Source organism: Centruroides vittatus, unplaced genomic scaffold, assembly GCF_030686945.1.
Source record: "Centruroides vittatus isolate TY-2023 unplaced genomic scaffold, ASM3068694v2 contig_1168, whole genome shotgun sequence".
Lineage (NCBI taxonomy): Eukaryota > Metazoa > Arthropoda > Arachnida > Scorpiones > Buthidae > Centruroides > Centruroides vittatus.
Window position 1 is genome coordinate 342,770 of NW_027120749.1, and position 26,674 is coordinate 369,443.

At 33.4% G+C, this 26,674-nt stretch overlaps 1 protein-coding gene and 4 non-coding genes across 7 annotated transcripts in view; 2 read left to right on the forward strand and 3 right to left on the reverse strand.

Annotated features, from left to right (window-relative positions):
• LOC136981653 (uncharacterized) overlaps positions 1-10,258 on the reverse strand; it is a 56,870-nt gene extending 46,612 nt beyond the window's left edge. For all 3 annotated transcript variants that reach the window (XM_067278006.1, XM_067277998.1, XM_067277989.1), the window contains exon 1: positions 10,000-10,258. In XM_067278006.1, the coding sequence (XP_067134107.1) occupies positions 10,000-10,187 (188 nt within the window). In that variant the 5' untranslated portion in view covers positions 10,188-10,258. The remainder of the gene's footprint in view (positions 1-9,999) is intronic.
• Positions 10,259-17,821: 7,563 nt separating this feature from the next.
• TRNAV-AAC (transfer RNA valine (anticodon AAC)) lies at positions 17,822-17,894 on the forward strand. The gene has a single exon. It is a non-coding gene; the product is annotated as a tRNA-Val (tRNA).
• A 309-nt stretch (positions 17,895-18,203) lies between these two features.
• On the reverse strand, positions 18,204-18,294 carry TRNAI-UAU (transfer RNA isoleucine (anticodon UAU)). The gene is given in 2 exon segments: positions 18,204-18,239; positions 18,257-18,294. It is a non-coding gene; the product is annotated as a tRNA-Ile (tRNA).
• A 5,217-nt stretch (positions 18,295-23,511) lies between these two features.
• On the forward strand, positions 23,512-23,602 carry TRNAI-UAU (transfer RNA isoleucine (anticodon UAU)). Its single transcript is given in 2 exon segments — positions 23,512-23,549; positions 23,567-23,602. It is a non-coding gene; the product is annotated as a tRNA-Ile (tRNA).
• A 309-nt stretch (positions 23,603-23,911) lies between these two features.
• TRNAV-AAC (transfer RNA valine (anticodon AAC)) lies at positions 23,912-23,984 on the reverse strand. Its single transcript has one exon. It is a non-coding gene; the product is annotated as a tRNA-Val (tRNA).
• Between the last annotated feature and the right edge of the window lie 2,690 nt (positions 23,985-26,674).

The following is a 26,674-nucleotide window of genomic DNA, read 5'->3' on the forward strand; positions in this document are numbered from 1 at the left end:
TATAAAAGTGAAAAGTATGTTTTAAATACATGGAAATTGTTTTTATAAGAAGTATACTTTCACATCTATGGAGGACATTTTTAGCAGTTCTTACAAATTATTCTGTTTAATTTTAATAAAAAATAAAATGTCATTAAAAATTATTGTTTTCCAACTATTTTTTTTTACTGTAAATCAGTTAGATACTATAAATTCTTAAAAGTGGATAAGACTTTGTTTACATTTACTACAATAAGGCCTACTTGAGTAGCATTATAGATTTTGGTTATTTTAGCCTTCCATTGTCATGTTTATCGTGATACTTGGATGATACGAAATGGCACAAATTTAATGGTCAAGTAGACAGGAATTGAAAATATATCTTAAATTTTTCAGACATCATAATATTTTCTAATGTTAACTCAAAGAAACTGTACCATTCACAGCTGAATATCAAACGGTAATCTGCCAACCAATACTTAATATACGAAATAATAATAAGCTCCAAAAAATTTTGGTTGGTAAAAATGTGGGAAAATTTTGAATTATAGATATGGTGATTTTGGCATGCACACTTAAAAAGGTTACCCCACAAATAGAATTTCTCACAAATCTCTGACTATTTCTTTCCCCCTCTCAATTTCTTTAATGATGTAAAATGTTGTATCATGCCAATAGCTATTAGTTTCCTTTTCTCAGTCATCTTGCTTGGTGTTGTCTTTTTTTTAAACATGTTAAAGCTGTTATATTCAAATTTAATTTCTATTAGGGAAATAATAAAGTCAGTTATAATCAAATATCCATTGTTCATCCACATCAGGGGTCACTCTGGAAAATTAAAAAAGTTGCCAATCATTTTGCCAGTTTAAAATTTTTTTTCACCACTTCAAATTGTTTATTGTCACCAGTTTTACTTACTAATTAATGCCGATTCTGAAAATCTTATTAGTTTGGAGTCTAAAAAGCAAAAGTAACATTTTAAGCTGTCACTTAGAAATAGGAATAATTTTTGAATAATTCCAAATAACACAGTATTTCAAATGTTCTGTCATGTCAAAATTTTATGCTAGTCTATTGAAAAAAGATCAAAGTGATAAAAATGTTGCCCAAAAGATTCTTAAATTTTCTGTCAGTCAATAAAAAAAACTCCCAATCTGGAAATGCTTGATGGCATTACATAAAAACTGCCTTTGATTCACAAGGTCACTTCCTGCTTTCCTGTCTGAACTTGCCATGGGACATCACAATATCATTAGGTGTGTGGCACAAGGAATTTCCCATTGCACAGGAGCTCCATATTCTGCTGTTTTTGCTGAAGTGCAATTCAATTTTATGCAAACATCAAAATAAGCAGACTAGGATTTCTATCATAAGTATTGTATTTTTATTGCCACTTTAATGAAAATATCATCAAGTGACAATTTTGGTGCTAGGCAGCACAACCTAATTGTTTTAGGAGACCACAATATTTGAGTCAATTTACATACATATATATATATATAAAAAGGCATTTGGCCACATCTAGAAAATTAGTCCATAATAGCAGTGTTTGTTTTATCTGAATCTGTTATAACAAGTTCGACTGTATTCTTCAATCTGTGATAAGTAGCTTCCTATCCTGTCTTCTTGTCTTTCTTATTTAATAATCACTACTTTAATAATGTGCATCTTTTGTTTCATAAATTCTTTTCTCATCCTTCAAAATCTCATTAATTAATTTAGACTATTCTGAATGAAAAAATCAATCCAGAGTGGGACTTGAATCTGCTACTTCTGTTTACTATGTCTAACTACCTTGGAGAGCTGTGGGTGTATAAACTTTTACCTAAACTATATATCAAAAACTAAGCCTAAATTATAATTGGTAACATATTTGCACAGTAAGCAGAAATTTAAGTTTGAGTCTACTCCAAATAAATCTTTTCCTCAATAATAGTCAAAATTAATAACTCATTCTTCAAATTATTATTTTTAATTATTAAATTTAATACACGATGGCAGCATAACCTCCTACCTTTAGTCCAAATAATGTATCTGTGTAATTAATTAGCTAAGTTAGAATTAACTATCAAGCTAGAAGCATGATAGTTAATCCTGCTTATCATTTGATTATTATTATTTAACTTGATCTCTTGTATATATTTAAAAAATAACTAAAATAGAAAAAAAAAAACTATCAAGACAGAACCATATAAACTATATTAAGAAATGAAAATAATAAAAATAATAAATTATATTAATTATACCTGTTTGACTAAATGATAAATTTCTTTATATGGTAAAAGCCTGATAGACTGTAATCATCAGACCATTCAACAGGAAGCTAAAAATTTATTTCATTCATTCAATAGCTGTTTAGAAAATACTATATCTATTTAATATTAGTTAAAGTAACATTTGACTACAATTTAAATTATTATTAAATAAATTGACTTAGAAGATCTTAGTAAAATAAACCTTTATTTTTACATTGCAGGGCAATTTTTTCCAACCTTTTTGAATTAGTGACACACTTTGAATTTAATTAGATTCCTGCAATACACCATAACTTTTAAAATGAAAATGTTTAAATTCTTTCATTAAAAACAATTTTACAAACATACTTCTTTATCCTCACCATTTCCCATAGTTATATGGGATCAGCATTTCCTTCTCTAATACGTTTCATCCATTTCTCCCTATCAAGGGCTTCTTCTCTCTTAAGTCTCCTCTGGTTCAAGTCTTCTTCCACCTTATCTTTCCAATGCATCTTTGGTCTTCCTCTTTCCTTTTACTATCAGTTTTTCAATCTTCTTTCCAACATAATTGTTGCTTCTTCACTCTATGTGACCAAACCACCTCAACCTACATTCTTACATCTTTTTGCTCAAGGGGACCAACCTTAACAGAACCTCTAATAAAATCATTCCTTATTCTATCCTTCCTTGACACTCCACACATCCATCTCAACATTCTCATTCCATCTTTCTTTCTTGGGCTCTTGTTATTGCCCATGTCTCCACTCCATATATTACTGCAGATCTGACAAATGATTTATACAATTTTCCTTTCAGATTGCAGCTAACTCTCTTGTTGCATAACACACTGCTCAGCTTTCTCCAGTTCATCCATCCACATTGAATTCTATGCTGCACCTTTGATTTCAATCCTCCTCCCATTTCGACAAATGTCCCAAGATATTTAAAACTCTGAACCAAAGGGAGCGGCACATTTTGGATTTTAATATTACACTTGTCTCTACCATTCAGTCATATAAGCTGTTTTAGTTCTGATAATCTTCATGCCCCTTTCTTCCAAAATTTTCCTCCAATCTTCTCAGCCTTGGGAAAGTTCACACAGCACAATATCATCCGCAAAAAGCATACTCCATAGAGTCTCAAACCTTACGTCACACACCAACACGTCCATTATCAGGTCAAACAAATAAGGTCTAAGGGTCAATCCCTAATGTAAACCAACATTAATGAAAAACCCTTCGGTAGTGCCCACACTACTCTTAACTTGGGTCTCTGCTCCCTTGTACATTTCCTTGACGAGCCTAATGTATTTTTCTGGAACACTCTTTTCCCTTAAACATCTCTATACCTCTTGTCTTGGTACCCTATCATATGCCTTTTCCAGATCTATGAACACCATGTGCATTTCCCTGTGCCTGTCCATCAGCTGTTTTAGAGCAAAGATAGAATCAGTCATACTCCTTCCCGGCAAAAAGCCAAACTGTTCCTCTCCAATCTCAGATTCCTGCCTAATCTTTCTTTCTATAATTTTCTCCCAAATCTTCATAGTATGGGACAATAACTTTATACCTCTGTAATTTCTGCAATTCTGTACATCCCCTTTACCTCTAAAGATTGGCACCAGAATGCTCTTCTTCCATTCATCTGGGATTTTCTCCTGCTGCCAGAGTTTCTTCATAAGGCCCCAGAGGATATCAATTCCCTCTTTACGCAAACCTCTCCAAGCCTCAACTGAAATCTGATCAGTGCCTACTGCTTTTCCCATCTTCATTTTCCTGAACACACTTTCCACTTCTCCTCTGCTAATATTTTGCACCACTCCATCTGCCTCTCCATTCTCATATACAGTTCTGGGATTTTCTTCATTCAATAAATTCCTAAAATATTTTTTCCATCTTTCCTTGACCCTTTTGTAATCTTGTAATACCACTCATTTATCATCTTTAATCAGTTTAATAGAGGTAAAATCATTTGATGCCTTATCTCTTGCTTTGGCAATTCTCATCAACTGCCTTTCTGTACATCCCCTTTGCTTTTACCTTTTCACCACCTTTCCTTTCAAAAACTTTATAAGCCTCTTCTAAAGTCTTTGCTTTCGCAATAGCCAGTGCCTTTCTAGTCATTTTATTTGCCAAATGGTAAGTTTTCTTTATCTTCTGGCCTTCCCATCAAATCCCACCTTTTCTTTGCCTCTTTCTTTTGTATAACTGTGGCTTGTACCTCAGCATTCCACCACCAAAGTTCCTTTCCTTCTGGCGACTTCTTCCCTAAAGCTTTTCCCAACACCTCTTCTCCAACTTTCGAAATGTAATTACTATTCAGCAACCACCATGTTTGCGCATCATCTGGAAACTGGATTTCTTTTAACACTTTTACCTTAAACTCTTTCCTTAATTCCTTCTCTTTCAATCTCCACCATTTGATCCTTTGTTCAATCTGGCTAACACAATTCTTACAATTGCCCATAAGAAAGTCGCAATACACCAGAAAAACTCTGTTGTGCAGCAACACTTTCTCAATACCTTACTGTTTCTCACCTCTCTCCGATGTCTCCTGCAGCACAAGAAAAAAAATCACTCTGACTGGATCTACCTCCACTCATGTACGTAACCAGTTGGTTTGCTTTCTTTTCAAAGTATGTGTTAACTAGCACAAGATCAAAAGCCACATCATGATCAACTAGTCTTTCTCCCTCTCCATTCCTTTCTCCCACACTCCACACCTCCCAAGAACTCTTCTTGGAGAGTCTCCTAAATGGTCATGTTGGGAAGAGGAAGAATGCAAAATTTCTGCATTCTTCCTCTTCCCAACATGACCATTTAAATTGCCCCCACAGATTAATATCTTATAACTTGGTCAAAATCTGTCCAAAAGTTTGCCTTCTCTTCTTCTCCACTACCTGGCTGAGAAGCATACACACACACAATCATAATGAAAATTCCACCAATATCCAACTTAATGCTCATAATTCTATCACACCTTCATTTAACCTCACAGACACTGTCTTTTAGAACTTTATCGATACCAACTCCATTCCTTTTTCCCTTATTCGCTCCCTCACAAACAGTTTGTATCCTTCACCAAGTTCTTTAGCTTTATTTCCTTTCCATCTTGTCTCTTGCAGGCACAAAACGTTCACTATCCTTCTTTGCATCAGATCAACCATCTCTCTACTCTTCCCATTCAATGTTCCGATGTTTAGAGTACCTATTCTTATACTCGTCTTCTTCCTCTTCTCTTTCTGGTTTAACTTTTTTTATCTGAGCCTGTCCTTGGTTCGGTAGCCCCTGCTCATTTGACATAGTTTTCGAGCAACATGACTGCGCATCGTTTCAGGGAAGTTCTGACACAGTTATAACTTACTTAAGCAGACATTCCATGCAGTTTTGGTATAGGTTTTATGGCCAGATGCCCTTCCTGACACCAACCCTATTTTGTTATAAAGTTATAAGGCTAGATATATATACATATTTATATATCTAATTCGTTCTAATTTTTAAACTACAGCGGTTATCGAACTCCATTAATTTTACAAACATACTAAACAAGTAAAATGACTATTTGAATCAATGTATAAAGAGCTAGTATCAGTCTTTAAGCTATTAGGTCAACATACACATAAACACAGACAACTTTTACAAGGGACTGGTAAGCTGAAGGGAGTGTTAAGCAGAACTGGTGGTTTCCCAAACCATGTCAGCAGCACATGGGTTGGGGAACATTGCAGTACAGTTTAAAAAAAATGAAACAAATGAAAATGGTAGTCATCTCTAGTTTTTTCTTAGCAAAATGCAAAATGGAAACAGATTACAAAAGCATATATTAGAAAGAGAAACTAAACAATGTTAAATGAATGAAAATATTTAATTTCATTAAATCTTTTCAACATTTTTACTCCCATCTCCAGATCAACTACTAATACATTCTAATAATATGAATCAAGCATTTGCTGGAGAGTTGCTATTACAAAATTACAATATTCACACTCATGACAATACTGAATACATGTAACATAACGAGAAAATTTTTAAAACAGATGTGTACATATTAATATAACTGTTAACATAACAGAACTGTTGGATATAATCTAGAGAAATGAACTGGAGTTATCAATAAGTAAACATTGAGTCATCTCACACCTTGGGACTCTTTCTCTACAGTACATGCAAAAAATTTGTTTGTTGTAACAAAAAACTTCTGCCAATATTAAATTTATTTTAGACAAATTCACATCAGAGCAATGTAAAAATCATTGAATTTCATTTCTAAATTCAGTGCTCCATTATTCTAATGCAGAAAAATTTCAATTGGCCTTCATGTCAACCCAATTTGGCAGTATCAAATTTTTTCTTTGGGGTTATCTGAAGAACTGGGTCTGTCAATAAAATTCACACCATCAGTTGGAAAAAAAATTCAATAAGATGCCAACATCTTCATGAGGTAAAAGGAATGAGAATTATATGTATATTTTTACTTAGAAGCTGCTATTCACATTGAACTAATTTATGCTCTGCTATTCAATAAAAACTATTTGGTTAACACAAATATTTTGTTCAGTTTTTTTTCTTATTTTATAATAACTGTGATTTATAAAAATAATTATCAAAATTACACTATTTTGAAATCTTAGAACTATCCATTATTTCAGTTTACATCAGGGGTCACCAAACTACGGTCCACAGGCTGGATCTGGCCTGGGAGGTCAGTTCATATGGCCCGCCGCCCTACTGTGCCACAAATGAGCTAAAATATAATTATTTATATGGAAATATCATAGATTGTAGATAAACTTACTATGTAGAAAAAATTAAAATAAGTATAAGTATAAATGCCAGAAGTGGTCCAATCTGATATTCGCATCTGATAGCAATATAATTTTTACAAAAATCAGTGAAATAGAAAATTTGGCAACTTTTTGTGACTGGATATCAGAACACTTTTTGCATAAGTATCTGCAATGAAGTTTTCAAGAAAAGTGATTACGAGCTTGCTGCAGCAATCGTGTTTGTGTATTGGTAAATAAAATAATATGTCGATTGTCTTTATTTTTTTTTTGTATTCAGTATACTGTATCGAACAAAATGGTTATGCGACTCGTGCTCGTCATTCTCTCAGTTATGTGGCCCACTGTGAAAAAAGTTTAATGATCCCTGGTTTACATGAAAACTGATATGAATTGTAGAATTTAATGGTTAATCTATTTGCACTTAGTCATGTTTATTACCTAACATTTGAAATTCTGGTTTATGAAATTGTAATATTTAAATTAATTTTTATCATCTTATAACAAGCTATTTTAATATATTGATTGTAATCTAATTTTCATATCAATGTGACATCCAAAAACTTTTATAATCAGAGTTTCATCTTGAATAATCAGCTGACATCCTTTCCATCTTGCAAATAATGACTATGCAAAAAAAAAAAAAAAAAAAAATGCATCTTTAATGCATCTTTGAACCACCAATATAATTTATTTATGTACAATTTTAACTTCTAAAATTCACCATTATTAAATAAGTAATAAAAAAGCCATATTATAAACATTAATATACTGTGGTCAAATTCATGTTCCAATAGTTTGATAAATGATGTTAAAATTTTAACCATAAGATTAAAACAAAGATTTTAAGTTTTGAGATAAGTCAGCACTTTACGTTTTCTAAATTTACATCAGGAATATTAATGCAAAAACATTAATAAAAATAGTTTAGGCTATGAAAATGACTGTTTATTTCATAAATGTTGGGAAAAAAAACTTATCCTATCAATTTGCAGGATAAACTGATGTACATGTACAATGTACATGTAAAAAATGTTTTTCTTGATGTAACTGGGTATCTCAGACTAATATTTTGGTAAATCTTATAAAAACTAAGCAATAGATCATAGAAAAAACTAATAAATAAAAAAAAACATTTCAACAATACAGCAGATTCTACATTTCTGATTGTCAATAAACCTAAACAAAAACAACAGAAGAATCTCAGAAACTGAAACTGAAACTACTACACTTCATGATGAAAATAAAGTGAAAGTTCTATTGATTAAAAAATATGAACATAAAACTATAAACATTGATATGCTTTATGTGTATCAAAAATAATATAGCACCTTTTGAACAAGAACAAAATGAAGGAATTATTAAAAAATATTGTTTTAGTATACAGCCCTCTAAAGTCAGTTTTTCAAAGAATTTAAACAAATCTTTTTTGTAAATTCTTAAATATAATTTTTTTAATTCAGTGATTTGAAATTCAAGTGAAAATCTAGAATATGCTTTTCTGTTCATGCATCGTGTTTACAATGCATATAAATGAAATTATAAAAATAAACAGAAAAAATTGATACACAGTAAATAACAATTATGAAGTTTTAAAATAGTATATTAAGTATTAATATAATTAATATTAAAAAAATAACTAAAAATTTACAAAATGTTGAAAATTAAATTCTGAGTTTATCTTTTTCATTAAATAAATGGTTCAAAATGATCTTGACTAGACACAAAGAAATAAAAAGTGAAAATTAAAATAATTATATAAATATAAGTACACATATACACTCTAATATATGCTTACCATGATTGTAATTTTATACACCACTTTAAAGTTTTGACTTAAAAAGTAATATAATAGGCATAATTTAATAAAAATAATTTTTTTCTTTTAACTAAAACTAAATTTTAAATGTTGGGTGGAGATAAAAATCCAATTATCAATAAATTCTTTCATTTAACCTGAATAATTTGAAATATTATGTATACTTAAATTATCATTGTTTGTTTAAATATAAATATAGTTTGATTCACTTTTGGTATTTACCATGCTGATCTTGAGTAAAATATTTTATTTTAGGAACACTTCAATGCTTACTTTGCGTCAAATAAATAAATTTCAGTAGAATTTTCATTTTATTATTTACATAAAAGCTAAAAGAATTTTTTTATATAAAAATAAATACATTTATAGAAATGATTATTTTTTGGCAATTTTTTTCTTATATAGTCTTAATCAACTATATCATATTAAATAAAAGCTATGACAATTATATAATTTTAAATTCTAACGTTACTAAGCTACATCATTAGATACTTCAGTTTATAATCTAAAGAACATATAAAAATGACTATATTTATATAATATATATATATATGAGTCATTGTTAAATTATCTTAATATAGAATGTGTCAATACAAAGAAGAAAAATGTGTAAATTTAATATTCTTATTCTCAAAAATTGAGTAATCTTTTATTAATAACAAGACAATAGCAATTTATATAATATTTTGATTTGAAAAAATGAAGATTATTTTATAAAATTCACATGTAGTATGTTACATGTGAAATATATATTATAAAAAACACAAGAGTGAAACAAACTACTGTCATAATTACGTTTAAATTCTAGTTTGATTCCCACCCTCACATTGTTCCATAATTATCTTGTGTGATGTCACTTACTATGTATCATTCATTGAAAAAAAAAAAAACAGGGTTACTCCCAACTAATACACAAACAATTAATAAAGTAGATTAGAATGAAGATATGTTTAGTCGCATATATTTTCTGGACAAATTCCACAAATGTCATCAGCCGAAAATATAATTACGATGGATCTACTCCACAAGGATATTACGACACTAAAACAAGGAAGATTACAAGGAAATTCTAACCGGACCCAATTCACTTTCCTGGTTAAACTTTTACAACGAATTTACACCAAAACAGTTTAATCGTGGTTGTTAATGATGTAAGATAGTGATAACCGAGATTTTCTCACCTTTGCTCTAGAAATTGAAGCGCCCAGTCCAAGGTTTCCGCTTGAATTTCTTCGGGCTTCAACGAATAATTTCCGATTAAGCCAATCCTCCATTGTGTATAATCTTCTCCGGTGGGTGATGTTTTAAACTCGTTCAATTCCTCCAAAAACTTATTCATGGCGCCTATACGATCCACTCCCGAGTCCATCTTCGCCCGTTCTCGCCGACTCCGTTTCAATCTCAATATCGACACTAACGCGATCTGGAGAATTATCTTTACTTTCGTTTTCTTCCGGTAGATGGCTCATTGTTATATTGTATATAATTTTATAAAATTCGTAAATATTATATATGTATTTATCACTACGAAATGTTTAGTGATAAAAAACATCGAAATAAATTATATTGTTATATTATTTGCCTTTAATTTATAATGTTTTTATTGGATATCATCTTTTATGGCTTCAAATTTATTTAGTTTATTAGGTGTAGCGGCCATTAAGTGAAAGTTCAATTCAAGAGTCGAATATATTAAAATTTGTCATTATAAAAAGTAAAACTTAATTATATTTAGTACATACAAAAATACAAATGTTTGCAAATGCAATTGAGTAATGAAAAAGCTAATATAACTTCGGAATATATATACTGTACTTACGGCCGGATGGGAGCGGTAAAGGTGGCAGTCTACCGCTCTGGGGGACCCGGGATCGAATCCGAACGGGTCGAATAATCCCCAGGAATTTTTCAGGGGGTGTCCGTTCGGATATGTCGGGCCCCGTCCCTCACCACCCAGTCGCCCCATTGTGGGCCTACTAAAAGAGGCCCTCTTAGTGCCCACAGGGCGGAAAGAGTTAAAAAAAAAAAATATGTACTGTAATATAATTTTCAAATCTTCACAAGACTTTTCAGAATTCCCCTTCTTTCGTCTTCTAATAATATTTTTTTTATACATTTTGCTTGTATAATATCTCAATTTATATTAGTAACATGACCTCTCCTTAACGGTTTTGCAGGGCCTTCGAGAAGCAGGGGGAGCTGGGGCTTTTTCACTGGACTCGGAGGAAACTTAGAGACCCGTAGTGATTCTCATTCCATAAAATTAACGTTATTTTTACCAATAGAAAATAAAATATTTAAGCTTGCTTTTTATTAATAAAGAAACATTCTAACTAGAATACCTAGATATCAGAATAGCGACATACGAGTTATCGCCGCCATGTTCCGTCGACTGTCATCACGTGGTCTATGGGTTTACATTAAGAAATGACGATTTTTTTTAGTTTAATAAATCATTTTATTCGTAAAAATGAATAAAATAAAGCATTTTATTCGTTTTTTTAGTTTGATAAAGCATTTTTACGAATGAAATGCTTTGTTAAACTAAAAAAATCGCCATTTCTTAATGTAAACCCATAGACCACGTGATGACAGTCGACAGAACATGGCGGCGATAACTCGTATGTCGCTACTCTGATATCTAGGTACTCTAATTCTACCTATTTCACTTGTTCAAAAAACAAAAAGGTTAAAAGGGCCCGCTAAGAGACACAAGTCATTCTATCCCCGGACCCCATACAATCTCTCGAGAGCTTTGGTATTTCAAAACTGTCATGTCGAGAATGCTATTATGATCAGACTATGATTGTATCATATTTCAACTGATGAAAATTGTTTGTCTGATTTTTGCTCTTGTTCCACGAATGCGTCTAATGACTGCTAGTTGGTTTTGTATTTGACGTCCGGATGGCCGAGCGGTCAAGGTGGCAGCCTACCGCTCTGGGGGTTCTGGGATCGAATCCAGACGGGTCGAGAAATCCCCAGGAACTTTTTGGGGTTGGTCCGTCCGGATACGTCTGACCCCATCCCGCACCAACCGGCCGCCCCATTGTAAGCCTGCTGAACTCATAATGGGCTTGCTACAAGAGACCCTCTTAAGCCGTGGTCACACCATGCGATTTTCAACTGCCTAACTGCAACAAGCGCGAGTCACACGCGTCTTTTCACGCACTGCGCAAAGTGTGACGCGTCAGGTCATACATTGTTCGCTGGCGTTGCAACTCGGAAACACGTGACCCTATAATAAACCAATAAAATTACAGTAGCTTGTTTTAGACTTCTTTCATGAGTTTAGCTATATTTAAAACAATTGTCGTTACCAAACTAAAAACAATCAACATTTTATATCCAGAAATCTAAAAATGCTACTTACAATCAATGCCAAAACTTTCACTTATCTCACGCCACGCTTGCGCTGTTTTATTCTTTCTTCGATAAAACGAAGAATTAAAATCCCACAGGGCATTCGTGAGACTCGATTAATCTTGATTCTGTTAAACTATTCATCATCTTGCTTTCCTCCATTATTTTCAAACTACAGTATTTTCAATGTTGCCACCGTATGACGTGGCAAATAGACATTTGCTGATTGGATGCGCATTTGCAATCGACGCGAGTAGAACAATTTTTTTTTGTTTCTAGATGCGGTTGCAGTCGCGCCAGTTTTTAAAGAGGGTTTACTAATTAACGGGATCAGCCGTCGCGGTTGCAGTTGCCTGCGCGGCTGGAAGTCGCATGGTGTGACCAGGGCTTTAGTGTCCACAGAGCGGAAAGAGTTAAACTAAAGAATTGGTTCAAATACCCATTCGGAGGACGAATTTTGATCGTGGGTGTCGAATAAAGACTCAGAAAATAGGAATGGGGAGAGCAGGTTGTAAAAAGCCAAACAATACTGTTTATCTGTTAAAAAACACTAAATAATCTGATTAAGTTGTCAATCATCACTTATTGTCATACATATTAATGTTCTTCTGTCTTACTGTTGGAATTACGGTACCAAGAAACTATAAAATTTTCATGAATTATTCACTCATTTAAGAAGAACCGTAGTACAGTAGTAATGAAAAAAACTTACATCGGTTACAACAGCGTTTATTGTGATGAAAGTTCGAAGGTCGTGTTACGAAGGATATTTACTTGTTACTTTAAAGTGTGAGAAGATATTCGGTATTCTGGCATTTATGACGTCATTTATGAATTTAACAGCTTTGTGGTCGTTTAGGTATACTTTTTAATAAAATATTTATTGAAAAAATGCCAAATTGTTTGAAAAATTACACCTACTCGATAACTACAAAGCAAACAAATCCCTATATCGATTTTTATTAGTCGCTTAGATCATAAATGATATTTATTCGAATTGTGAAACACAAGATCGTGTTATTAACTCAATTACTTGGCTTTCCACTCCACCTTTTGATCAACTAAATAAAGGTGGAGTCAAAAGCCAAGTGATTTAGTTAATAACACGATCTTGTGTTTCACAATTCGAATAAGCAATCTAGCATAACACGGTTTCTCTACGACTGACTATAAATGATATTATAAATTCAAAAATATCGAACATATTTCCCACCCCTCGAAGTGACTAGCAAATCACCTTTGTAACTCGACATTCGAACTCTACCTAGATCAACCTTCATCCACATTTCCGTTCATAACAAGTTTTATTTTTCTTTATCATTCTTCTGCCCACGTCGTTTTTTGATGAATGAATAATTAATGATTTTGTAGTAATTTTTATGTGTCTAAATGACACATAAAAATAGCACAATAGCAAACAGATGTGACAGGACACTAAATGTGTCCTGTCACATCTGTTTGCTATTTAGAATTCAATTGAAACGTGCAATTATTTATTGCGACATCAATTGCGAGCTGAAATTTTTAATATATATAATTTAAAATACATGCTCTCTATCTCAAATTAATAGTGGCTTGCCCCTGTATATCATACTTTTCCTTTAACAATAATCATGCCGGTCATCTATCTAACTCCTTTCAGGGGAAGATATTTAAATTGAAATAACGTGACTTCTGATTTACATTGGAAGTTCATATACAGTTAATCGGGGGTCTTCTACGCCTCAGCTTTCCATATCTGGACTCAAATTTCATTTATCTGATTCCGTTGTTGGGATTAAAGAAAAACAGACGGAAGGACAGACAACAGTGGGAATTTATAGTTCTACAATTTTTCAAAATTGCAGCCCAATGCTATTCATACAACCGAAAAGCTAAATAATATACTGTACATGTATCCCTTATTTTAATCATATATGCTATGTATACTGTCTCTAATAGAACAATATGTACTGATATTGGGGATATCAATATTAAAATACTATTTTTTTTTTTTTTTTTTTTTTTGTGATATGTTGGTAAACACAACTTGCACTTAAATACCTTAATATTTTTGACTGTATGAGAAACAATGATAAACTCGCCAGTTTTACTCTTCGGACTCTATGTTGCATATGCGCCACAGTGCGAAAGAAATTGACATTAATGCATGCTCAGGGTCTAGAGCTCTAGATGCTTGTGTTCCCAAATGCTTACAAAACAAGATAAGAGCCTAGCTCCCTGGTAAACATTAATTCTAAATTATGCCGCTACGACGAACAGCGCCAATTGCGGCAACCGCATTTGAGTCAGTTTGGGTCGTAATTACATTATCATTTGTTTATTGTACTGTCAACGCTGATGAACTTGTTATACGTTAAATAAAATGGAATGTAGTGAGTGTGGTTTAAAATATAGTCATAGATATGGTATAAACAGTGCGATCTGTGATATACTGGTACAATACTTGTGTTTTCTGTTCATAATTATAAATTACGAGTGCTCGTATAAATGCTTTCTTCAAAATTATTAGTTAAAAGTGAGAATATAATAAATTTATGAATAAACATCTTGCTTAAAAATGAATTAGTCTATAAAAAATAATATTGTAAGATTATGAGATGGAATTATGAATAAAATAAAACATAGGGGACTTAAGGTTTGATATTTTCCACTGAGAGAAATGCTATTATTAGTATTAATTGAACATTTTGTAATATGCATAAGTATATTAAAAAACATTGCCTAACAGCCTAAAAAACATTATTGTTTGCATTAACTTTAAATTTATTAGTCACATGAATACACAACCGTCATATTGTCTGGATATTATTTTGAAAAGGATATTTAGAGGAAAGACAGGGTTCAAGACTAAAACCTCCTCTCACTCACAGCCAATTATTGGTGGAGGAAACGTAATTTTGCTAGGGGGAATTATTCCGCATTTTTATTCTTAATCAGCGCAACTTTAAAATTCAGTGCATGTTTGAAATCAGAACACTAACTTCAAAATCAGTATCTCTGGTCTCTAACTATTTTAGAACTACTCTAAGCCTTGAGGAAAGCTTAACATAAAAGCTAAAAACTTACATGAACATAAATTTTGGTAGTTTTATGAAATGTATGCAATTTATAAAGGTTTATTTTTTAAAGAAATTACAGCATACAACATAATTGTAGTATAATTACTTATATGCAGTAGTTTTTAACATTAAATAGTAACATATTTAACATTCTTCCATCTCGTAAATGCAGATAAAACCAAATGTTAAGATGTAATTTTTATAATAAATAAATTGGATTTTATCCAATAATAAGCACAAATAATTAAAATTTTAACATCATTAAATTACAAGTATATAAATTAACAATACTTTTTTTTTATGAAATTCACCTGAACACAAACTACAACATTTAAATAATTTTATATCTTCATTATTCCTGTTATAATTTTTCTTTATATGGTTCTTTTTAAATATGTCTGCTTAAACTTTGCTTATGCTTGTACTTTAAATTGCGTATACTGCATTCCATGTTCCAGTTGACAACAAGAGTCTAGCTCTGACAATGAAACACACAAATATAAATTTAGTTGCCCCGATTAGAGCTGTTGCCGTAGCGGCATAATTTAGAACTAATGCTTACCAGGAAGCTAGAAGTATTAGAAGAAAGGGGCATGAAGATTATCAGAACTAAAACAGCTTATATGACTCTAAATGGTAGAGACGAATGTAATATTAAAATCCAAAATGTGTCGTTCCCTTTGGTTCAGAGTTTTAAATATCTTGGCACATTTGTCGAAATGGGAGGAGGATTGAAATCGGAGGTGCAGCATAGAATTCAAGGTGGATAGATAAACTGGAGGAAGCTGAGCGGTGTATTATGCGACAAGAAAGTTAGCTGCAATCTGAAAGGAAAATTGTATAAATCAGTTGTTAGACCTGCAATGTATATACGGAGCGGAGACATGGGCAATAACAAGAGCCCAAGAAAGAAAGATGGAGGTGGCGGAGATGAGAATGTTGAGATGGATGTGTGGAGTGTCAAGGAAGGATAGAATAAGGAATGATTTTATTAGAGGTTCTGTTAAGATTGGGCCCATTGAGCAAAAAGATGCAAGAATGTAGGTTGAGATGGTTTGGTCACATAGAGTGAAGAAGCAACAATTATGTTGGAAAGAAGATTGGAAAACTGATAGTAAAAGGAAAGAGGAAGACCAAAGATGCATTGGAAAGATAAGGTGGAAGAAGACTTGAACCAGAGGAGACTCAAGAGAGAAGAAACCCTTGATAGGGAGAAATGGAAGAAACGTATTAGAGAAGGAAACGCCGACCCCATATAAACACGGGAAAAGGCGAGGATAAAGAAAGAAAACATACCAGGGAGCTAGACTCTTCTGAACGTGGAGAACCCGCAAACGGAGCGCGAAAAGATTTTACGTTCCCTGGCAGTTGTGAGGAGCACGGCATGAAATTCACATTCATATTGACAATTTTTACTAACAAAAAATAAATTTTGTAAAACTACTAAAAAATAAGGAAATAAGTTAAAATTAATTAACAAAAAATTGGCAATGGCAAAAACTTCAGGAATTAAGTTTTTATATAAGCTTATATTGCTTAAAAATGTAAAAATTTATTGAAATAAAAACAATTTTTGGAATTCATCGAAGTTTTCTTATTTTGAATCATTTGTCCATTTTAAATTACACAGTTCTGAACATTTATGAATCTTATAAGTTATTCAAATTAATCATTTGTTTGAATACCGAGTTTAACTCTCTCAGCCACAATAATGGTATATCGTATTTGATATATTTATAAGATATTTATACATCGTATTTGATGTATAAATATCTTATAAATATATTATTAAAAAAATGTAGAAATGAGATGCGTAACTTCACCCTATCTTTGTCTTTGTCTGGTTCATATAGAGGTTCTAGCCGTATGCGCTTTTTCCTCCGAAGAGTGATGATTAGATCGCTACGCGACCGAAGAGCCGGCCGTTTATCTCACAGCCTAAACGTACGCGAGGGAAACCGTGCCTTCCGGGAGGACTTTTATGGGGAACTGGCCTCCTATTCAGTCGTTATTGGCTAGGAGAAAACCCGGAAAACTCCTAGCAGCCAGCCTGTCCGAGTCGCGGCGCGAACCCACGACCGAACTTCCCAGTGTTTAGGGTCCGGTCACCACCGCTATGAGCGGCAACGGAGACCACTCGCCCACTGGTGGGGCAGATGCGTAACTTCTGACAAAAAAATTAAATTGTGTGTGGCGCCATCTGTTATGATATTTTATATAAAATATCAGATCAGATCATAACAGATCAACACAACAAATATCATAACAGATTCCGCCACACATTCTTCTATCTTCCCACCCCTCCAACTTAAACCACCGAAATTTAATAGCATCAATCCCCTAATACACAAACCTCCCTGCAACATTTCAGGAATTTTCGACAAAAAGCACAAGAATTATTAAGTTTAAATTTCATTTCGAAACGCGATGCGCTTGAAAGTTTGGCGTTTGTCGGGTCGTGAATTGCGGCTTAACGACGCAACCGGTAAATCCGACGGGGAGAAATGCTCCCGGATCGGAACGGTGGACGTAATTCAGAGATGCGTTATTGATAAAATGTGACCGTTAGCTGGAGCAAGTGCTTGTGGTGTAGTGGTTATCACATCCGCCTAACACGCGGAAGGTCCCAGGATCGATCCCTGGCAGGCACAATACAAATTTTATACGTTTTTAGAAATTTTTCCGTGAATTTTCGCCCCTCGTTCCGTAGGCGGTCCTTTTAAAATTTTGAGCCAATTAGCCGAAACGCACCACGCTTTCCTGCAAAACACCTCTGTGCTTTCTTTAAGTCGCTCAAATGGATAAGAATTGCCCGCCCATGCGAAATTCACCGGTCACCGAATCGACGATTTCTCGCTGTGATGAAGGCCGAACAGCGCGAAAACTATACGCGAAAGCCGGACACCCAGTTCAACTGATTGACCGATAGCGAAAGGCAATTTAAAAAAGAATTCGTCACGTTCCCCAGGTGAGGCTCGAACTCACAACCCCGGCATAACTCACAAATACTGCTTATAAGTACCGTGCGCTAACCAATTGCGCCACTGGGGAGTGTAGTTTCCCGCACACGTTAACAATTACCAACATTCTCATTTGCGAATGTAAAACGATCCCCAACGACGCTCGCCATAAGCCAACTCGTAATTAACCTTTCACTTAGCTTGTGCGCTTCGCTTTCGGCAAAGATTAGACTCGCTTTCGGAAATAGAAAACAAAACAACGCACCTAGAAACGAACAATCGTCACGAATTCGTGTTAAAATTAGCGAACTTTTGAAACAAGTGGGCGAAGCTTCTGAGCATGGAATAATTTCTTCGACGAAATTTGCAACTGTCGAATTACGAGCAAAAAGAACATTTCTCGACGACTTATTTCTTATGCACAAACTACAACCGCAGTGATGCATCGTCCGCAGGTTCAATCAGTAAAAATAAGTTTGCGTTTCACTTGTGGTACCTAAACGAAAAAAGTAACCTCCTACTCCCTGAATGTTTCGCCGAACACACATCGAATTTTCTCGGCTCAAGTTACACGCTTAAAACGACGTTTTACGTGCAATTTGCATTTTATACAGTGTATATGTTGATTTACAATGTAGATAATAAAAGTGGTGTGAACACTTTGTAAGAAGTTAAAGAGAAAATCGAAATATTATCACCGGAAAAGAAATCGTTTAGTCGTGAACAAAAAAACAAAGATCTCTTTGTTATTACGAGTATTTTCCATACTAAAGCTCGGTTTGATGCACCAAACGCAATTGTTAGAAAAGTGTAAGCCCAGCTACGTCTATATTCGTAAGAATGATTATTAAGCTTCAACAAAATCTTGTCCCCACACAATAACATCCATACATATAAAAAAACCCTCAATTTTTTGCGTTTTTTTTTTCGACGTTTCAAGATCTCGTGAGTCCAAAAATATAAAAATCTTGGGGCGGGGTCCTTTTTTCCCGATCGCCATACTTTTCTTCTGTTATGTATAACAGCCAGGAAAGTAATATTGTACGCACAATATAGTAATACCGACGGTCGGATGACCGAGTGGTCAAGATGGCAGCCTACAGCTCTTGGAGACCCGGAATCGAATCCGGACAGGGTCGAGAAATCCCCAGGAACTTTCCGGGGGATGGTCCATTTGGATATGTCGGGCCCCATCTCTCTTCAGCCCCATTGTGGGCCTGGCCGAACTCATAATAGGCCTGCTAAAAGAGGTCCTCTTATTGTCCACAGGGCGGAAAGAGTTTTAAAAATATGTAGTAATACTGTATATAAAAAATGTAACAGTTGTATTAGCTTCTTGAAAACTCTTTTCTCAGTCAAGGGCTAAAGTCCTTTTTATAGGATATATGTATCTTTCTTTGAGGCAAGGATGGATTTGAGTCATTATCCTTTTTTTAAACTCTTTTCCGCCCTGTGGGTTCGGCCAGGCCCACAATGGGGCGGCCGGGGGTGAGGAACGGGGTCCGACATATCCCCCATACGGACCAACCCCCGAAAAAATCCTGGGAATTTATTCGGATTCCAACCCGGTCCTCCAGTGCAGTAGGCTGCCCCCTTGACCGCTCGACCATCCGGCCGTAACTGCTAACGTACTGTACAGTACATAGGCAGTAAAAGTATTAATGAGTAATAATTACTTTTACTGAGTATCAATGAGCATTAATAACATATCGAGCCAATTATTATTTTCAGTCGTTAATAGGATTTTCAGTCACATAAGGCCGATGGTCGGAAAAATATTTAAGTGTCAGCAAAACAAATTAAAATATAAACAAAATAATGTTTTAATTGGAAAAATATATAAAATTATTTTTAATATTCAGTAAGTTTACTTATAATGATAAAATCACTATGTTTGTGAGAGTTTTTGTTATAATTCATAGTTGGTGCTGTAATATGTTAAATTTCCAACCGGGATTCGCACGATTCTAAGTAAAAATGTCCCTTCACTATAAGTCAACTACCGTTTTGAGTTTAAAAAATTGATTTTTCAAGATGAGTCAGTCTAAATATTCGTCTGGTTTTTCTTCTCCTCGGAAAAATTCACGCAATTGTATTAATACTGTACGTTTGTACATTTAAAAACCCTGGCTTCAAGTAAATCAATTCAAACATTGGTTAAATCGTAATGATGATTTAGCTCGTTGCATCATTTACCGAACATCATCAAAATACGATGGAATTAAAGCATTTACAAGACATGCCCATTGCGAGAAATATGAAAAAAGAACGTAAATGTTTTCTTCTATCTTCCCCTCTCCAACCATTAAGTCAGCCAGAGAAGTCAGTTTCCGAAGATAGCAACCATGGTCGTTAAAACTCTAAACATACGATTAGGATGGATTGATGATAAAAGGCAACGAAATACCTGAGAGCTGCCGAGAGGTAAGCCTTCCGGCAGACTTTACAAGGGAAATTGGCCCTATTTAGGCGCTTTTTAAAACTCTTTCCGCGCTGTGGGCACTAAGAGGGCCTGCCTCTTTTAGCAAGTCCATTTTAAGTTCTGCCAAGCCCACGTGTCTAACACCTAAATGACTCTGTCCCTCACCACCCGGCCGCTTCATTGTACGTATTCAGCCTGTTGACCTTAGCCCGAAGCGAATCCACGACCAACTAACTACCAATGTTTCAGTGGTTTATCCACTCGGCCACTGGTGAGCCTAATAGACGATTAGTTGGATAATCGTTGGATAATGGAAAAATTTTCAAAAAATGAGCTTTAAACAATTTTCATAATTTGACCATGTTTGACCATGTTATATCACGTTTATCATACGTAATTTTCCCGAAATATATGCAAAAGAATCACGATCTGTTTAGCAGATTGCGACTGCATTACGGTTTACCATGGCAGTATATTTCTAATTGCGCTGCAATTTGAAAAAATTGTGGATTTATAAGTTCCCACTGTTGTCCGTCCGTCTGTCATTCCTTAATCTCAAGAACGAAGTTAAATATATGAAAGATAAGACCAGATGTAGAAAGCTTAGGGGCAGCAGGCCCCGATATATGAACTTGTCATGTTATTTCAATTCAAAACTTTTCCCCTGAAAGCAGTTAATAGATGCACTGTGACTCTATCGTTAAAGGCATGACTCTATTGTTAAAGGAAAAGTATGTTGTACAGGGAAGGCCACTAGTAATTTGAGGTGGAGAGCATATGCTTTAAATGAAATAAATTAAAAATATGATTAAAAATTCCAGCCCGGCATTGTGACGATGTCACAATAAATAATTGCTTATTTCATTGTAATAAATTACTTTCACTTTTCTAATGATCTTAAATAAATTGCTAATACTTCTTCAGAAACTTTTATTATTCAAGGACAAACAAGGTTAAGATTACATACTGTACAGTATAAGAAAATAAACAAGTTTCGCAAATATAGAGATGTTTTTATTGATGATTCATAAAATATGTGAAGTGGCTTGATGCAGCATTAGTCAGTACACTTGTTTATCTTTCTCTTTTTTTATTATAACGTGATGTTACTAGGCGTCAATTTACAACAGATAAACATGCAGAAAAAAAAAGAGAGAGAGAGAATTTCTCATTGAGAAAAAATGTATTAATAATTATACGTACATTAAAAAATACAAAAAAGTGGCAAAGACTCTTGCACGACTTTCTCGACACTCAAACAGGAGGTTAAGAGAACCAGGAAGAAAGTGTGATAATTTTTAATTATACTGTATTATAAAATTTAAATAATAATAAAAGCTATGTTAAGTTATTCTTTTCAAAATTAACTCGAGACTAAATGTAGATTATTAATGTTATTAATTATGTAATAATACTCATCTAATCCAAGTAAATAGAGACCATGACGGATAAAATTGTCCTTTATTGAAAACTATTCATTTCGGATTGGGCTTATGCCAATCCTTTAGGATATTTTTTCCAAAGGCTAATTTTATACATTTCGATACACCAAGTTCTAATTTCATCACTTTATGTTGAAATAAAACCTTGGTGTATTTAAAATATGTGAATATAACGGCTTGTTTTTGAAAATGTTGGACTGTTCAAAAATAGTAAAGGGAAATTCTTTCACAATTTCCCTTTACTATTTTTCCCTTTAATTTCCCTTTACTATTCTAAATTAGATTACATTTCAGGCGGAAAAAAGTAATAAAGAAAAATAAATAAAACATAAAAAGGACGAAGGAATATATGATTGATAAACACAATGAATGAACATTAGAGCAAATTTCGGTAACGTCATTAAATGTTCTGTTCTGTTTAATTCTATATTTGTTGATTTATTACCAGATAATTATAAATATTTTGTGAATATGACCTTTATTGTAATTGAGAGGTTTCATTCTCTCTTACAACTGTTAGATATAAAAATAAGAGAATGTGTATACGTATTTTAAAAAATATACAGCAGAAAAAAGCTTTTGAAAATTCTGAAAACTTTAGTTATTCCAATAGAGGATAATTAAAATCCAAAGAACTGTTTAAAAGCTATATCCAAAAAATTTAACAGGTTCATAAAATTTATCTTTAGAATAATCATTATTATTCATAATTAAATAAAACTCTCGAATTGAACTTACTTATTTTATTTGATATTGATTCCAAAAACAAGTATTGAATTGAATTCAGTAATCTCCAAAACAGTGTTTAGGTTCAATCCTACGTAAGCAATTTACAATAGATTTTCTCTTAAACTTCTTACAAAGCGTTTACATCACTTTTATTATCTACATTGCGCAAATCCACACCGATATACACTGTATAAAATGCAAATTGCACGTAAAACGTCGTTTTAATTAGCGTGTAACTTTGAGCCGAGAGAATCCTCCATGTGTGTTCGGCGAAACATTCAGGGAGTAGGAGGTTACTTTTTTCGTTCGGGTACCACAAGTGAAACGCAAACTTATTTTTACTGATTGAACCTGCGGACGATGCATCACTGCGGTTGTAGTTTGTGCATAAGAAATAAGTCGTCGAGAAATGTTCTTTTTGCTCGTAATTCGACAGTTGCAAATTTCGTCGAAGAAATTATTCCATGCTCAGAAGCTTCGCCCACTTGTTTCAAAATTTCGCTAATTTTAACACGAATTCGTGACGATTGATTGTTTCTAGGTGCGTTGTTTTGTTTTCTATTTCCGAAAGCGAGTCTAATCTTTGCCGAAAGCGAAGCGCACAAGCTAAGTGAAAGGTTAATTACGAGTTGGCTTATGGCGAGCGTCGTTGGGGATCGTTTTACATTCGCAAATGAGAATGTTGGTAATTGTTAACGTGTGCGGGAAACTACAGTCCCCAGTGGCGCAATTGGTTAGCGCACGGTACTTATAAGCAGTATTTGTGAGTTATGCCGGGGTTGTGAGTTCGAGCCTCACCTGGGGAACGTGACGAATTCTTTTTTAAATTGCCTTTCGCTATCGGTCAATCAGTTGAACTGGGTGTCCGGCTTTCGCGTATAGTTTTTGCGCTGTTCGGCCTTCATCACAGCGAGAAATCGTCGATTCGGTGACCGATGAATTTCGCATGGGCGGGCAATTCTTATCCATTTGAGCGACTTAAAGAAAGCACAGAGGTGTTTTGCAGGAAAGCGTGGTGCGTTTCGGCTAATTGGCTCAAAATTTTAAAAGGACCGCCTACGGAACGAGGGGCGAAAATTCACGGAAAAATTTCTAAAAACGTATAAAATTTGTATTGTGCCTGCCAGGGATCGATCCTGGGACCTTCCGCGTGTTAGGCGGATGTGATAACCACTACACCACAAGCACTTGCTCCAGCTAACGGTCACATTTTATCAATAACGCATCTCTGAATTACGTCCACCGTTCCGATCCGGGAGCATTTCTCCCCGTCGGATTTACCGGTTTCGTCGTTAAGCCGCAATTCACGACCCGACAAACGCCAAACTTTCAAGCGCATCGCGTTTCGAAATGAAATTTAAACTTAATAATTCTTGTGCTTTTTGTCGAAAATTCCTGAAATGTTGCAGGGAGGTTTGTGTATTAGGGGATTGATGCTATTAAATTTCGGTGGTTTAAGTTGGAGGGGTGGGAAGATAGAAGAATGTGTGGCGGTATCTCAATAATACAATGGATTAATGTTTATTTTGCTATCTTCCAATTTCATAGAAAAATCTTATGGTAAACATGATTTCCAATATCTCTCTACAATAGCTGATTATTCTAAAAAAACTTTTAGTGGAAAACAGTTTGTTATTTGCATTTATAATACAACCATTAAATATGATTTTTGCCTTTATAACTTTTGAGCTGTTCATTAAATTTTAAATCTGATTACATTGTTGGATTTATCACTTTATATAGAAATTCTTTAAAACAATGCACTATCTGATATACAGTATGTTACCATTTGACATTTTAAACTTATAACTTTAATTTAATTATAACTGTTTTAATTAAAGATCAAAATGTCAAAAAGCATGCAGTTTTGACATTCTCAAAGTTTCAAACTTATATTTACTAGGATCAGATATATAAGCCTGCTAGGCCTTTCTGGGATACGCTATACATAATTTTATATATGTATATAAACATGGAATGTTAACTGACTGAAATAATATTCAAACTTTGCATACATTTTGAAATGATTAAAACGTTTTCGAAATAAATTCCATTACTGTTTTGTACGCAAAAGTTGATCATTTAAAAAATTTTAGAGCTTCAAAGTCTATAAAATGAAATATTAAAATAAAAAAATAGTTATAAAGTTATAAATCTATATTAAATTTTAAATAGCAAACGTTCATCTAATTAGACTCCTCGGAAGACTTTCTATGGGAAAATGACCCATATTTAAGTTGTTACAAACGTGAAGGAAACCCGGAAAACACCATGTGGCTAGTAGCCCTTTGGAGAAGCGCAAACACGCTTCGCCAAAGGGCTAACAACTAATGTTCAATGGTTTCGTACATTCGGCCACATATGTCGTTTGAAGTACGAGATTTACATTATTTTTACATTGTTATGCATCTACAACTCTACTGTACTTAGATGTTAAAGACACACGACTTTGAAGAAATATTCAAACTTTGCTTACGTTTCGAAGTGATTGACTTAATGAGAGTCATTCACTTCAAAATTGTAGACTAGGTCTCCAACCTATGGCCCGAAGCATATTCGTCCGACGTAGCGTGTTTCACCGACATGTTTTATCATCAATATTCGAACTAGTTCAAACATATAAACTTTTGAAAAGTCAACTAAATTTTAATGTACTTGCTGCAAACGATTTTTATAAAAATCTAAAGAATTTAAAGAAAGGAATTTGTTAAATTTTTACAAGGAAGAAGAGAATTTTAAAAGTCAAGCACGGGGAATGTTTTCTATATTGCTCTTACCTATCTTACTCGTTAGCTGACAAACTTTTTTCGGAAAAGAAATTTGCTATATAAAACCAAAATATCGAGTAACGCTTTCCAAAGAATATATACATATTAAATAAAGAATTTAATATTGGATGCACACAGCATAATCTCTATGTCTTTTGTACATGGCCCTGACTTGTCTTTTTCAGCTCACATGGTCTTTCTAGTTAAAGGCTGAAAACTTCTATTGTAGACTCTCGCATCATGTTATTTTTAAATAATTTATATTATTAAATTCTTATATTTATTCTATAGTTTTTAATAGATTATCAACAAGAAATACAGCTTCCTCAGTGTAAGTGTTAAAAAAACAAATAATCGACTAGGCCTACAATTTATTTAAACTGCTATTTGAATGCAATCACGCAAACAAATTAATCAACCAAAAATAATGCTGTCAAATTTTTTAAATTTTTAAATTAATATACAGCGTAAAGCTATATATCAGTCTAAAAACAGGATTTCGTTAAATAGAAATTGTTTATAAAAAATTTCGAAATAATAATTTTTGATAATCATAACAGATGGCGCCATGATATTTTTGTGAGGAAAATATGAATTGCTCACTGTGACTTGTTTTAGTTTTCTTTTTGATTATGTAACGTGAATAACCTATAACCAGGACATCTCACTTTCCTGTAGACATTTTATAGAAACTGCACGAGATTTCATCTGATAAATTTTTAAATTATACAAGGAAAATATGTAATGGATGGAAGGAAAGTCTTAATATGAAATTCAGGGATCAAACTTTTACAAACTTTCCAGGAAGCTTTCTAAATCCGTCTGTTTATAAATTTTAAGGTGACTTCTTCTGTTATATAAAATTTCAATTTTACTTTTAAGTAGAACAATTGCGTCATCAAGTTATTAAAACAAACTCGAGATGCATTTGACCTGAAAACTTTTTTTTAAAAGAATGTTCACTTATCATTGTTGAAAAAATTAAAAGATTATCGAGTTCTCTATCTATTTTACTTTTAATTACTAATAAACAAAAAATAAGGTCATTATTAAATAGTGATGAATTTTTTGAAAGTTAGAAAGTTTAAACTCTTAACAATGCCAATAAGT